General features: G+C 34.3%; 1 protein-coding gene across 4 annotated transcripts in view; it reads left to right on the forward strand.

Moving 5' to 3' along the window:
- The window catches only part of ZNF385D (zinc finger protein 385D), a 394,225-nt gene that overhangs the window by 300,034 nt on the left and 78,075 nt on the right, over positions 1–16,116 (forward strand). For all 4 annotated transcript variants that reach the window (XM_031590217.2, XM_090142579.1, XM_090142580.1 and 1 more), the window contains one exon: positions 4,222–4,332. In XM_031590217.2, the coding sequence (XP_031446077.2) occupies positions 4,222–4,332 (111 nt within the window). The remainder of the gene's footprint in view (positions 1–4,221; positions 4,333–16,116) is intronic.

Raw genomic sequence — 16,116 nt, forward strand, 5'->3', positions numbered from 1 at the left:
AATTTCTACATTAAAAAAAAATTATATAATAGTATAATATAAGGTGATGTCATATAATAACATGGCATCTGTATAATTGATCAGCATGACTGTAAAGGAAATTATTTCTATTCTTAATGCTACTAGGATCAGAGGGAAGAAAGAAGTCCTCAGTTGTTATTTGGAAGTAGTCAAATTATGCCCAGAGCACTTCCATACAAAAATATCCTCCAGCTATAAATGACAGCGGCATTACATGGCTGAGGAAAGATAATAAAGCTAGTCAACTACTAAGCTACATGTCTGTAGCTTTAGTACAAACAAAAAAAGCAGTTACCAATATATCAAAATTATAAGGCAGGAGGCAGTTTTGCATTTGAACAGTTTGCTACTAAAAATGCAACAATCATGCAGTCCTAAGAATGGGTTAAGTTCAGAAGATGATGAGATGATGTAGTGAAGTGTAAATGATATACTGTATGTAAGGATTGTGTTCTATTTTACTTAGTAAGGCATTGTGTGTGTGATTGGTACAGAATTCATGTTATTTGCGATGGTCTTATTAGTTTCATCATTTGTTGGGACATAAGAGAATGAATGAAAGAAGCTCTCTCTGAGTTATTCATTGCTCAAGCTAACAATTACCTTGGGGTTTGCAATGAACCTTGAACGAAGTGCTCTGTCTGGACTGTACACTAGGAAAGTTTGTCACAGCCTGTGTTACATATTAAGAGATGCTGAGTGCTGGATAATGGGAAAGCAAAACACAGTGAACACAGCAAATATAGTACAGGCTATCCTCTTAGTGTTGTAACTTGCAATGAAAATAACTTTCACAAGTGAAAGTAAACGGATATCTTACAAACCTTGCTCTGCTGCACAGCTTTGGCAACTGAATCATAATTTTTCATGTAATTGCTGGCCTCTCAGTCCTTCACTGTAAATGGAGTAAATTTAATCAATTGCATCTTAGAAATAAAAATGCAGTGATTGCAACATTGCACTAATAATAAGTAAAAAGTAAATTTTAATGAAGTTTATTATGATAACTTTTATTTTGAAAGCAAATACCATTTACATAAGTTGAAATACAATTTATACATGGAATTAGAAACAGTCTGTGAGCACAGAAGCACTTGGAGATTCTCCTAAATATCTCTACACATGCTGATTATCTCAGTTACATGATATTATTTCCCTCTTTATACATCCATGAAATCCCTGCTCTCTATTTTTCTCACAATCAACAATTTCTTTTTGTTCCTCTGACTCTCAGCAGGGCTCCCCTCTGTCTTCCAGAGTCTTTGACATCTTAGCACTTATCGTGCTGCACCTTTTATTTCTCTCAAATTTCTTGCATAAAACTTCTGAAAGCTTATCTGGTGCTTTTGGATGTTTATTTGAAATTTATGGATCAGTAGTATTTCCCAAATGAACTCTCCAGGAAAAAAAGTAAGTGTCAAATAGCGCTCCAATATTCTCCCCCAGCTTTTATTAGAGTCTGTTTGGAAGTTAATTCTGCTCTGCAGTATCAAAGAGCAATTGGCAGAGAAGGGGTTATTTATTTATTTATTTATTTATTTATTTGAAGTAGCTTTTCTTAATCATCTTGGAGGCTGTCCAGAACTCTTCTTCTTATAGAGCCACAAACACAAATCACCCAGTTCACTTTAAGGCCATGTAGCTGTATATCTGGAAGGCTGCATCTTTAGGAAGAGAAATGAAAATGTGCAAATGGAATTCTGTGTCAGTAGATAAACTAGAGAAAATGTATGGAGCATTAAGAAAGAAATTCCACATTTTTTCTGAAGATCAAAATAAATACAGAAAAGACTACCCTACATATTCACTTCCCCCTCCTCCCCCCCCCCAATTCTGAAAAGTTATTTGTCTTGTTCTCAACCTCTGAGCATCAATTCCACCAGAAATCCAATTTCATTTGAACCCAGAATTCTTTCTTTTAACACAGTTAAATCCAACTGTAGATTTATTTGTTGCAGCTTATTAGCTATGGTAATATTTATTGCACCTATGTTTAAATACTACTTTGTTGGCTGTCTTAAACGACAGAGTGACATTTCTGTAGGTTGTTGGCATCTTGATAAGCCATCCTCTATTAAGTAGTAGATAATTCTTTAAGATATGTGGTGATTATTACACTTTTCTATCATACAGAAAGAAAAGACCGATGCATCAATGGAAAAAGAATAGCAGGAAAGGACTAGCTCTAAGGAATAAAGACGTAGAAAGGCGAGTAATTAAGACTGGGTCAAGAAATAATTGGGACCGGAGCGCTCAGGAGGAATTGTGATATTAGAGATCAGATGTTTATAAACTCTCTTTTAGCATTTGTGAGGTAATGTGTCAGAGTTCAACATGTTAACCTAAGGCTGAACTAACAGTGTCGTGGAACTGCAGTTAAGAAGGTGAAGGTAAGCAGATACACTGGATCAAAGAACATGCAATGTGCTGCTACCGTATACTGATTTCATCATGTATCTTAGCTTGAGGTTTCTTCTATGTTTTATACCTACAAAGACACAATGCAGAAATTTCTTAAAAATGTAGGCTTAATTTCTTGAAATTCTGGCAGCTATAAAATGCTATTGGTTAAGACCAGGTTATGTTTTAGTGTTGAAAATCCCAAGGTGAAGGTAATATTAGTTCTACTGGTATAAGAAGTCACCTCTTGAATAAAGGAGCAGTTGAAAAAAAAGAAAAGTTGTTTCTGTCTGTTTACTTTTGTCTTTTGGGCCCTGCAATAATATTTTTTGAACCACAGGCTTTTTAAAGATTTGGTTACAAAGAAAAATGAGTGCTCTAAGTACATGGTCTGGTCTCAGTAGAAAGGCTTCATATTGTCTTACGCAGCATGTCACAGTGTTTTAGAACTCAATACTAACTGATTTTAGTCATTGTTTTGGTTTTTGGTTGTATTATTGAGGCATACTTATTTTTATTACTATTATTTTTATTCCTATAAAACTCTGCAGTTTTAATTGATTTTTTTATTTGATCTGAATTTCTTTTCAACAGTAACTAGTTTAAGCCCGTGACCTACTTCATATCTGACTCTGAACAGCTGTCAGATGACACACCACTTCTCTAGTGAGCTGTTTTGGATTCACTGCAATAGAGGCCATGACTACCATTACAGCTTCCATGAATCATTGATTACTCCAAGAGAAAGCTGCGATTCTTTATTGAATAGCCCTTTGCTAACTGACTCAAAAAAGTGAATAATGGGAACATGGACATAGAAAAGGTGTTTTGTTCTCAAGGCAAATGCAAATTAAGCTGTCTGATACTGTCAGACAATTGGTTAGTTGTATTTGCTTCATTAAAAAAAAAAATCAAAGATAAAAAATATTGGCTTTACAAAATTGCTGTAAGGCTCTTACTAGATTTTAAAAATAGTTCTGCAGAGCTTCTTGTGAAAAAAAGACAAATTATTTTGGCCAGCAAATCTGGGGAAGCTGATCTCAGTCATCAAAGTAAAATTTCCTGAGTAGTCTTAGTGAAGATCTGCCAAAATTCCAAAACTGTACTTTTTTTTTTTTTTTTTTAAACAGAACTCTGACTCACATATACTGCCAGATCAGCTTTCTGGTGGAGGTCTTTTTCAGAATAATGTTTTTCATCAAAGTCAAATTGCATCCTTAAAGCAGGGCTTCTTTGAAAGAAATAGTTTCATCCAAAACACTGTGAAAATAATCTTTGGAGAATTTGAATTTTTCATTGGTTTTATAGAATTTCCTTTATTGAAATGGATCGTTTATTGGTTCCTGGTGTATATATGTCTTTTTTTCATGATACTGAGTTATTTGGGAATTATTTGTACATACTATTCCTTCACATTTCCATTGATCATTTTCTTAGTAATTTTATATGGAATATTCTTATTTTATTTAGGTAACATTTCTATGCCTTAAAAAATATGTTACATTGTTGACAAATTTGTTCAATGTTTTCAATTCAGATTTTGTCATCAAAGGGAGACTGGTGCATGTAGAATAGAACTAAGGATACGCATTTTAATATAATCTAACTGCGTTTTTCCTTGTTCCTCTCTGCATTACCTTTTCATAAAACTGCACTTAAAAGAAATATTATTAAAAAATAATTTTCTTTTGTATGGAATATAATTTGAAATGACGTGGTGTCTGTTTTCCAAATATAGTTAACGTAAAATATGATGAAACAGCAAAAGCTTTTATATTTCCTTGTATTCTTTCTTTACAGATGGACCCAATTCAGAAAGCTGTAATAAATCATACATTTGGGGTCCCTCTTCCTCATCGAAGAAAGCAAATCATATCATGCAACATTTGCCAGCTGAGATTTAATTCTGATGTAAGTCAATCATTTTGTATCAGATTAGAAATATGTACTTATCTTCTTGGATGTGTCATAATTTGCATAAATTGAACCTAAATGAAATGTTTTGATTTCAGTTTGTGGTTCAGCAGATGAAAAGACTGTAGGATGCTTCAAATAAACACAATTATTTGATAGTGTTTATACACCAGGCCAGATTTTCCCTGCGGATATATCTCTGCAAACTCATCAATTTCAGTTTTGCTGCATGGACTGAAAATAGGAAAACTGATTGATCCATTACTGCTAATAACTCTGAAATATTTGCTGGGTCCTAATTCTTCTGCTAGCCCTGGATGTAGTTGCCTTTTCTTCCTCAGAATATTAGAAGTTATGAATTTACTTATGAATTTACCTTCCGTTTGCTATCCTTACAAAGACCTTTCTAGCCAGAATTGTGTTTTAGTATTCCTGTCTTGACAGTATGATCTTAATAGTAATAAGAATAATAATAGATGCAGGTAATTTTTGTATGTTGGCTACTATCCTTCTTTCTCTCATTCCTCCAACAATTAAATATAACAATCTGAATTGGAAATCGTCTCTAATATACAGAGAACACTCTAACTACTTTATTTTCTTCTCCAGAAACACTGTATGTGCAGAAACAATCTGACATGGTGTAATATATTGTCTTCTGCTATTCTAATCTTCTAATGTATGGGTATTGCTGGTGGCAACTTATATTCTCCTTCCAAATGTCTTTCGGTTATTACCTGTTTTGTTAATTTATATATGGAATTCACATTTGTCAAAACAAAAATGTTTGAATTTAAAGCATTGTCCAACCCAAATATATTCACAAGGCTCCTTCCTCATGCTAGTCATAAAAGAATTGAAAGAGCTCTTTGTGCAGCTTTTTCTTTGTAGGCAAATCTTTATGATCAGTTAATCATCATATTTTTTAGTTTATCAATTATTTATTGAAGCCACAAACTTGTAAAAATTTAAGTTGAGCCTTGAAGCATTCTGTAACATATTGACTACCTATGTATTAAAGTAATGCAGCTCTCTTCATTCCCCTCAGCTTTTAATGCTTAGAAAGAATTCTAACAAGATCTCAGTCATGACTTTCAGACCAGTGGGAATTACATATTTAACCTTCATTCAAGACTCCAGATATTTTAGTTTACGGACTGAATGGTCCCCTTTCTCTTACAAAATTGACAGTATTCTCAAACAGAGATGCAAACAATAATACAGTATCTGTAGCTGTTGCAATTCTCACAGATAAAAATAGGAGACTCAGATTACACTCTCCCATTTAGAAGCCAAATGCTAGAATTATGACTACAAATATTGAGCCATTCACAATAGATCTCTCACAAACAGGCAACTTTAGGGGATGTTGGAGACTTATGGACCACAGCAGATCCCACTGACTGGGAGTAGCTGACTGCTACTGAGTAGCAGACTGAGTAGCCTGGCTTATTGCTCATAGTTTTCAGCTTCATCTTTGGAAAGAGCACGTCAGGCTGAATCATACATTGCACATATCCTCAAAAGTCATCAAACACCTCAGTGTTACATACCAAAATCTTCTTTCACAGAAGGAATACCATTTCTTAGTCTGAAAAAGATACAGGCAGAAGTGAGGTTGAACATGTCATTAAGCTAACTTAGTCATTAGCAGATACACAAGTTGGACAAATACATGGAATAAAACATTTTCCAGCCGACAGGATGTATGCATTTTCCAGAAGAAGGTGAAATAAGCAATTTTCTATGCAGAAGGAAGCACAGTATCAGTGAACGCTGACACTTCTGACTCAGAGGACTGGTATGCCCTCATGCTGTTCTTCTCTTGGTGCTCTTAAAAGGGATTCCAAAGTAGAGAGGGGAGAGAGGCAGTGGCCATTTTTAGAGATCTCTACAATACCTAGAAAACAACAGCAACAACAAAACACAGTTTCAGGAGAAATATCTTCATTTAGACTATTTGAGGAAAAAAAAACTCCTGGAAAAATAGTTGTGAAGCAGATATTTAATTGTCCTTTCACACATTCAATCCAAGAGGTTTGAATTCTGTTTGCCAGAGCTGTTTAGAGGAAGTTTGTTCTAATTGTCTTAGTTTTTAAAGCATCCTCAGTGTTTCTGTTGGATAGAGGTTAGAATTCCAAATGTTGCCTAGTGATTAACCTGGGAAGATATCTGTCCCTCTTTTCTTAAACACCCAGAAGAGATTTGCAGATGTCTTTATGGTTCTCTCTTCTCATTCCAGTGTGTATAGTTATTACTACTGACATTCACAAAGTGCTCTGCTGAGGCTTTTCAAGAAATAATACATAGTGTTGCTGCAGGTTCAGAAATGTTTTTCTGCAATGTGAGTGGAATAGGCAGAGCTAAGTATCTCAGCTGCTTGGGTAACTCTGAATGACCACCACTTTTTTTTTTTTTATGGGAAAAAAATGTGCAGATTCAGTGTGAAGACTTAAAGATTGCCCTGAAAAAAAGAGTTATTAGTTACGAATTTTTGGTTGTTAAATTATATGAATGGCAGTCACACATTGTAGATTTTTCCCTAGTATTATGAAAAACTTTTAATTTACTGAATCCTTGCACCTTTCATTGTAACCATACTTCATTGAAGATGATTTAAAACACTAAGAAAAATGAATAGCTTTCCTGTTTAGAAACCTAAGGGTTTGTTGCTGTTCTACAGATGCATCTCTATATTTTTAGATGCTGGAGATAGAATTTATCAGAGAATAATGACTAGAAATTCTGTTTACCTACGTCACAACAGTATTATGGAAATGTTTACAATAAAACTGGTCTGTGAAATTTTTCATTTTTGTAGAGAATACTGAATTTTCTCCTCTTTGATACAGATTTCTTTCAGTACAGAAGAGCTTTTTTCCTGGTTACACAGAATCAAAATTACATTTCAGAGAAAAATGAGAAAGGCACTACAATAGTCTAAAATCATTTAGTTTCTTTCTAAAGGCGTTAGCTGTAAATCTTCATGACAGCTGTGTGTTCAGTATTTCTTTTTAAAATAAATCTTCTCATATGAGGCAAGGGAGGAATGAGCAAGTAACCGAAGCCTCTCTGTGCTGAGAAGAAAAAAAAACCCACAACACTAGAATAGCAGTTGTAGATTCAGTGGAATCTGTTTCAAGCAGTGGCTGTTTAATTATTTTTTATTTATTTTTCATTGAGGGAGATCTGTGTATAGTTTTTATCTTTATATTATGCATCCAGTAAAGGGAAAACCATTTAAGTATGTTCTTAACAGGAAGTGTGTGCATTGCCTTTTAGATTTTTCTATCTATTCATTGGTATTTTGCCAGTTGAAAAGGACTGTTAAATACACGCTTTTGAATAAACATAAAACATCTGCTATAAGCATCCTGAAAACAAATTCCAGCTAACCTGAGTAGGACAATTCAAGAGGTTTCCCTGCAGATAGATACTGGAGTAAATACTCTGCTAATGCAAGAACTCAGTAAACACAAACTCATTAATCACTACCATGATTTGGGTAGGGAGGGAGGGGGGGGACTTACTAAGTTTTCACCATTTTTTAATGTAGGGAATGTCAGTATCTACTAATCAGGTCAATTGTTGCAAAGAGAGTCTCTCTTACTTTTTTTGCACAAAGTAGATACCTGAGTGATAATTCAGCTTGTCTTTAGAGAAAGGCTGGGCAACATTTTGATATATTTACAAGTCTTGATTTCCATTATGATAATCTGTAAAAGTATTTCCAGATGGTAGCCAGAAATAAAATTGTTTGTCTTAAATAGAAGCAGTAGTGATGTTCTCCTGAAAGTCGAGCAGGATGCTCATCCTGGAGTTACTGTTTGTTGTTTCCTTTTAAACCCTGTTTTGCTACACCTCTTTAAAGTAAAGGTAATCTCCGACTCAATGCACAGTTCTGCTGTATGAAGTTATCATGTGCTGCTTCAGTAAAACCTGAATATTGTGGAAGATAAGGATGCAATATAGCTCCATAGCATTTTATGTCAGTTCTGACTATCGTGGGGAAAAAAGCAGAACCAGAGGACTCTATCCTGTTTAGGTTATGCTAAGTATCTAGAGCAAGTACCAATTTGTGAGCACCTAGAGATAAGAAACAGCCAACATGAATTTGTTAAGAACAGATCACATCAAACCAATCTAATTATCTCCTTTGACAGGGTAATTGATCAAACTGATAATGGGGAATAAGTAGGTGTGATATATTTTGGCTTTTATAAGTGTTTATATAAGATTGTCACAGAGAGCCATAAGGTAAGTAAGAAAATATGGTCCAGGTAAAATTGTTAAAAGCTAGTTGTACAACAGATTGAAAAATTGCTCTGAGAGTAGTTGTTGATTTCTTCCTGTCAAAACAAAAGAACTGTACAAGTTAGGATCTGCAGGAGTCTGTTCCATACTTGCTGCTAGTCCACATTTTCATTATCTGTATGTCTGAAAGAATAGAGAGTACACACACTGGGATTGTGAATGGCATCAAAATGTAATGTGGCTGATACCTGATGAAAAATGGCAAGTTCAGGATTGTAGTACAAAATCATTTTCCTGATTTGTAGAAAATAATCTAAAATTCCAAAAAATACAATAAATGCAAGTACAAATTATTGTGCTTAGATTGGAAGAATTAAATACACAAGCAGTGAAATGAGAAATGTATGGCTTATTGGGCAAAAAGGACTCACAATCTGAGTATATGTCATCAAGAACTAAGTGGGGAAAAGGTTTTACGTTTATCCGTAGGTGGGTAAATATTTGACTATATCAAAATTGGCATTGCCTCAGATGAGCAATCATTTGCAGCACTGGTCATCATTCTTCAACAAAATAGTACATAGTGTTGCTGGAGGTTTAGAAATGTTTTTCTGCAATGTGAGTGGAATAGGCAGGGATAGGTATCTCAGTTGCTTGGGTAATTCTGAATGACCAACACTTTTTTTGTGTGTGTGGAAAAAAACCTGCAGATTCACTGTGAAGACTTAAAAAAAAAAAAAAAAAAAAAAGATTTCCCTGAAAAAAAAGTTATTAGCTATCAATTTTTGTAGAAGTACTGGCAATATTTAATATTAATCAGTAAGTATGACAAGTGAAAAAATATCTCTTGCCCGTGGAAAGAAGAAAGGACTGAGTGAATATAAAGTGGAAAAGACATGGAAAGATAGCAGGTTTGGAATATATGGAAGGGTATTACTAAGAGCTGTGGCCAACTGAAATTTCATTTCCTGATTTTAGTAGATAGTCAGCTTATTTGCTTATTTAATTATTTTATTATTTATTATAATAACTATATTAAGTGAAACAATTCTAGTTAAAATGGTGAAATTCAGAAATGAAAGAAATAGGAATAGTTGTGGGTTTCCTGTCAGTGGAGGATCTTAGCAAGTTTGACAGCCAGTTCTGAGGATGGACAGGGAATGTGATATCCCAGAGCTGAGGGAAAAGTTAGATGGCCTTGTGCTCATCTAACTGCAAAACAGTTTCTGTGGTTTGATGGAGTTAACAGAGATTTCATTGCTTGTCCATGACAGAAAATGGACATACCTGGTCTGAGCCTCTGTTGGCAAAGACAGAGGAACTTTCAAAGCTAATGTTTTAAGAACCCCAAGGGTTCTAACTGCTTAAAATTATTTAGCAATTCACCTTCCTAATCAGAAATCTGTTATTATTCAACTTTCAGAGATATCCTTAAAGAGTATTTAAAACCATGTATAGCATTTACCTCAATCACTGTGTGTGTAGCTTTAACCATTTCTCATTCTCTACAGGTTTTAGCTGTACCTCTGATTCTGAATTAGATTTTGGTTTTAGATTACAACTTAACGTGAAGATTTATAGCACTACTTTGGTATTTAAAATAAAAAAAAGTAATCTCCTTGAGTTGTAACGTACAGTTTTCTTAATCAAAAGTGGCTTCTTGCAAGTACTGCCAGCTACCAGGAACGGCATATTATCTCAGGACAATTTTACTTCTGGTTCTTCAAAACCAGTGCACCTCTCTTCTGTGAAGCTGTCAGCCTGAATCTTTAGGGAGATGTTCCTTGTGCAAACACTTACAGAAGCGCAATTCCCTTCAAGTCAGTGTTGCATAATGAGGGTATAGAACAGTTAATCACCAAGAACTTCCTATCCCTCAGCCAATTCCTCACAGCTTTATAGCCTTCTGCATGATGTCACATGGCATAAAACATCCCGTTGGCCAATCCAAGCCAGCTCCACCCCCTGTTGCTGTGCCATAATGACAGTGGCTCCTCCGCTCTAAGATACCCAGCCCCAGGCATGCACCCATCACTCAGCAACAGCCAAACATTGGTGTGTTATTTACACTGTCTCAGCTGAAACCAGGGCACTTTCTAATATTGCTAATATTTCTAATATCTTTCCTGCACTGCAGAATCCAGTGTTCAGAGAAACAAATACTGATTTCAGTGGTGGAATTGCACATGCCGTTCAGTTGAGATCAGAATGTGAGTCAGAATTGAGCTTTTCCAATGTTGCTAGTTTCTTCTATTCACTGGAAAGAAAGTAGTGAGTAATCATAGAAAGTGATGAGTGCTAGGATTTCCATAGGATATCCGGAATTTATATAAATTCATTATGAAAATCCTAAAGAATTGCTTAACAAAATATTTGAGATGATTTTGGCATTTGAAAAGCCTAACGAAACAGCACAGAATGTTTTACTCCTGCACTACATACGTAATAAATTTAAAAAAAAAAAAAAAAGCAACAACAAAAAACCCCAAAGCACTAATATTATTTTGCCCAGTTGGATATTCATTAGATTGTGTTTTTATAGGTCTAGGTCACACAATTTAGAAGAATTACCTCCTCTCCTCCTCTTTCCTAGAACACAGTTCTAAGTGCTGTGGCAGCAATATGAATTGCAGTCAGGTCCTGTGCAGGACTAATCTTTCCTATGCTAGAGAATTTGGATTTTTTTTCTTTTGTAATTTGAAAGAAAATATGATATATTTTCTTAAAACTTAAATTCTGTCTACTCTTAGATGGTGTCACCTCTTGAGGTGTTGAACTTAGTCCCCTGACTGATATCCTAAGGATTTGGATGTTTTGTTGACTGTTAGTCATTGCATACAAACCAAATATGCACTGTGAATACCTACCTATTCAGTGTCCCACAGGCTATAGAGCTTTCAACACAAATTCTCCACTAATCCTGGTACCTGTCTCCCCTTTTGTAATGAAAGCAATTTTTTCTATGTAAGAAATCTCTCTGTTGCTGCAGAACATGGACCATCGCAGAGGTATCTAGCCCCCTAAGTATTGCCTGAGGATAGAAAGAATAGTTTTAAGTTATCAGCCTTTTAAAAAAACCTACAAAATGTGCTCTGATCTGTGAATGTTAGCTGGTTAGTCTGGTGCTGATGGGAAGAGATGGAGTCACTTTGCATTCACAATGTTCATTCTACAAGATATGTTTTCCTTCCAGAATTCACTCTCCACTCACGTTTAGCAGTGGTAGTTGAAAGGGAAATATGTAAATTCATGAAAAAAGCAATGTTATGTTTACAGTTCTCTTGTCCCTCCACAAGCACAGGGTATTGAGAAATGTCCAATATCTATGCCAGCTGCACATCATCAGGAACATGATCCTGGAGAGGATAAATCGTTCAGCTGATGAGAAGCTATTGCTATGTTAGGACTTAATAATGATACAGACCAATCACTTTATACTGTTTTTTATTCAGTTTTTCAAATCTCTATTTTTACCTCTGCTCATCCTTCCAGGTTATTTCATTTTCAAAGCAATCACTTTCTTTGATAAAACAAATCAGTTGTGTATAAAATTTGACATCTCTTGAAAATTACTTGAGTTTGCTAGAAATGTTCTGTAAGTAAATAGGTAACAGCTCTCTTTGATTGTCCTCTTAATAATTTGCAAAAGATTAATGACCAGTGCTCTGACAGTGTTCTGACAAATTGGTTTAAAAGGTTTCTGCTTCTGGCACTGAAGTTACTATTTGCCCTTTGGGGCCAACTTTTAACTTATGCTTGGGCTTAAATGATTTTAGAATTACAAAGAGTAGCAGAGGTGAGTGTACTTAAGAGAAAAATTGTTTGAACACTTCCATGCTCGTTACTGTCAGAAGCTTTCCTTTCCTAAGAAATGATTAAATTAGGATATCAGAATGTATCTGAAAAACAAGTGTTGAGGGGAGGTGGGAGGGAGGGAGGAAGAGCAAAAATGATATATTTGATCCTAGACTTTCCAAAATCTGCTTTTGATGTCATAATCGCGTATGTGGATTCTAAGATGAGTTGCAGGCAAATAATACATATGCTACTAGTGATATTAATTAATTGGGCTCTGTAGCTACATTGTCTGATTTACACTAGCAACAGAAAAATTTCATGCCTGCTGAAAGATGAGGGGATCATTATGGGAATGAGCTTCACATAACACCATTGGGCAAGCACATTGAAATATTTTCAACTATAAATTGAAAAATACCATTATGTAAATGAGGAAATTAGAACAGACAGACAAACGTATAAAAGAGGGAAAATGTTCTTTGTCTCTTTCAATTTTCTCATGTGCTCCACTCATGCAAAAGACTGCCCATTTCAGATGCAAGGAGAGAAACCTCAGCTTTATCTCTTATTGCCATGCACGTTTGTTTTTAAAATATTTTTTCATGTCATCTTCCTCAGAATGTGAAATAAATCAGTCAACTTTAATACACAACTTAAATTCAAGAACAACTGTAATGGGAATTCTTTACAGAAACCTCTTTCTATAAGCAAGTCTTTACCAAGAAGGAAAGACTGTAAACTCTCTTCTGAACCATCTTCACCTAGCTTTGTTTGGTCTGTTCTAATTTCTTGCTTACAGGTTTATTTAAACAGGCTAAGAATTTATACAGTTGAGTATTTGAGATTCTTGATTATTAATAATAGGTGCAAAAAACCTTAGCAGTAAAAATGACAAAATATTTTGTTTTCATTCACCTATCAATGATTCCTTGAGGAATTGCTCTGCTCACTATATTAAGCACTGGTAAGGACAGGAAAGAGAAAGGAGTAGACAAGGCTAGAAAGGAGCAGACAATGCTATATGTCAAAATCTATACTAAGGAAATGTGCAATTTTTTGTGATGTGGAAAGATCTCCACCAAAATGATATAACTGAAATGTGTTTTTTTGTTTGTTTGGTTGTTTTTTTGTTTGGTTTTGTTTTTGTTTTTTAATCCATAAAATTTTTAATTAATTCTGAACATATGTTAACAGTAAAATGTTTTTTCCCCCCGACTTTGTTTTTTTTTGTACTATTCCAATAAAATATTCCGGTAAAATATTTTTAAATAATACACTAATTCTGGACATTTTTTTTCTTTATTGTCAGTAAAATTGCATTCCCTGGAATACCTTCAGTATAGTCTTCTTTATGTATGTGTGCAGCTAACTCTTGTAACAAAAATATTTAATTTTGTTACAATTACCTTTAAACGTAACAGCCCCTGATAATGAACAAATTCCACTTCAGAAAGGACAGGCCTGACTTTTTCAACTCCTTGTTTCTTTTTTCACTCTTCACATGTCTTTTACAGTCTCTGGAGATATTCCTATTCTGTGTGCTTACTCATATCTCAGCTAACAGCTGAGAGTCTGATCCAGTGAATGAGTGGAAGCACAACCCAATATCTGCTTTTAAAAGCTTTATATTGGAGTAAAAAAGTACACTTTTGAATGGTACCTTTGAGGGTATGTTGCCCCTACTCATGCATCTTTTTGTCTCAACTGAAAATGAAGCCTTTAAATGTTTAAAATGGCCAAAGGGGACTGACTTCTTTTCAGGAAAGAATCCAGTATGGCACTTATACTGAACTTCCCCATGGCCTTTAAAATCCTTACTATGAATTTAAAACATGTATTGAATCAGAGGAGCTGCTTTACTGGTAAAGCATACAGCTACTTTTTAAAATGTAATCACCTGATGAGTTGATCTAAAATTACAATTTTAAAAATAAAAAGTTTTACTCTGTTTGGGATCTATATAGATCGTGTCATGGTGGAACAACTGTAAATATACATACATAGTGAATTTACCAAATTCATTTATGCTAGCTGTTTTTGGATGGGCATAAATGTTTCTTTTTATCTTTTATAAAGATTTTAGAAGGTAGTATCTGAACAGGTTTCATCCTTTCCCAGCATAGCCTATTTTCTCTGCATCAGTGGACTTGTCATGATAATCAACTTTTTTGTCCCAACCATCAATCACTCTTGATTACAGATGGGGAGAAGTTCTGTTCTGTTGATCAGCCCATCAGTGCACATAATGTTATACCTAGAGACAAGTGAAAATCATCCCTCAATGGGAGAATCACTTGCCTTCTAGTCTTTTGGCTGAGGTATTTTAATTTGCATTTAAAATATTGTTACAATTGTCAGTGCTTGCTTTGATTTTACTATTTCTTGACAAAAATAATAAATTCTGTTGATCTTTCCCTATGTGATTAGAAGAATGCTTTTCTGTTTCAAATAACATTTTGTACTTTAACTTTTCATTCATTGTACAAATATTATGGTAATTATCACTATATAAATTAGAAATTAAATGGTTATGCAGCACTAGGAGGAACATTGTATATTTTAGCCCAGAATTTCTGGAAAAAAGCTATTTTGTTGGCTTATGATCTACTACTTAGCTAGGATTATACTTATTTTTAGAATTCCATTTATTTGCACTGTTTGTTAAACAAACTTCACAGCAAGGGAATTACTAAAAATTAAAGGCATCTTTCCTTTCTTTAAAGGTTTATATAGTTGTGATTGTACTGAAAAAAGACACTTCTGTCAGTTAATGCATTCAAGCGTATTTCCTTCCTTGTAACAAAAATGTGAGTTGTCATGTGTAATGTAAGCTCATCTAGAGTAAATATATTTTACAAAGAACTTAAATATGACTTAAAAATAGCTATCAGAATAACTAGATGTAGTTTACTTGTACCACAGTCACTTTATTTTTAGTATCTTTTCCTAAAAATAAAGACAGAATAAATCACAACAGTATATAAAAAGCCTATAAATCTGCTTCAGAAGCTATAGGACAAAGTGCAAACGAAAAAGAAAGAGCATAAGAGTATGGAGTATATAGATTTGATTACCAATTGCATTTATATGTAAAAGATTTAATTAGGAGTAGATTGTTTTCCTATTCCTATTGGCCATTTTCTGGACAGTGATACATAATTTTTACATCGTACTATGCCAATAGGAAGTGTTTTATCAGATGCAGACACTTCAGTACTATTATCTCTTACCTCAGTCTACGCAGTGATGCAAACATGTCCAAATGTCACAATTTAATAGGCCTATGATAAATACAGTAAAAAAACAAACAAACAAAAAAACAACAGCAAACCTGTAGCATATTTGCTAACAAGTTTTATTCTGTGTATTCTGATGACAATAACACTAAATCGTCATTGGAATCACTCAAACAAGTTCATTCTTTATCCTCTGTCTGCCTGAATGCCTTGTTTGCCAAATACAGACTTTCATCACTTGTACAGTAGTAGTTCCTCTATATTGACATTTTGTTTATTTTTGTGCTTTAGTAACTAATATAACTATATTGAAGGTTTTTTATCTATTTAACAGAGTGCATCAATCTGTTTACCTTTCCAAAGATGCTCATCTTTTGTTATTGTAATGACACAACAGAAAAATTTCTCTTGTTAATGAATAGAGATGTTAGGTGGAACTTCATTAGAATAATTCTAGTCATATAGCCTGCCAGTAGGTACCTGTCACTACTTG

The sequence above is a fragment of the Phasianus colchicus genome, chromosome 6 (assembly GCF_987193195.1).
Source record: "Phasianus colchicus chromosome 6, bPhaCol1.hap1.1, whole genome shotgun sequence".
Taxonomy (NCBI): Eukaryota; Metazoa; Chordata; class Aves; order Galliformes; family Phasianidae; genus Phasianus; species Phasianus colchicus.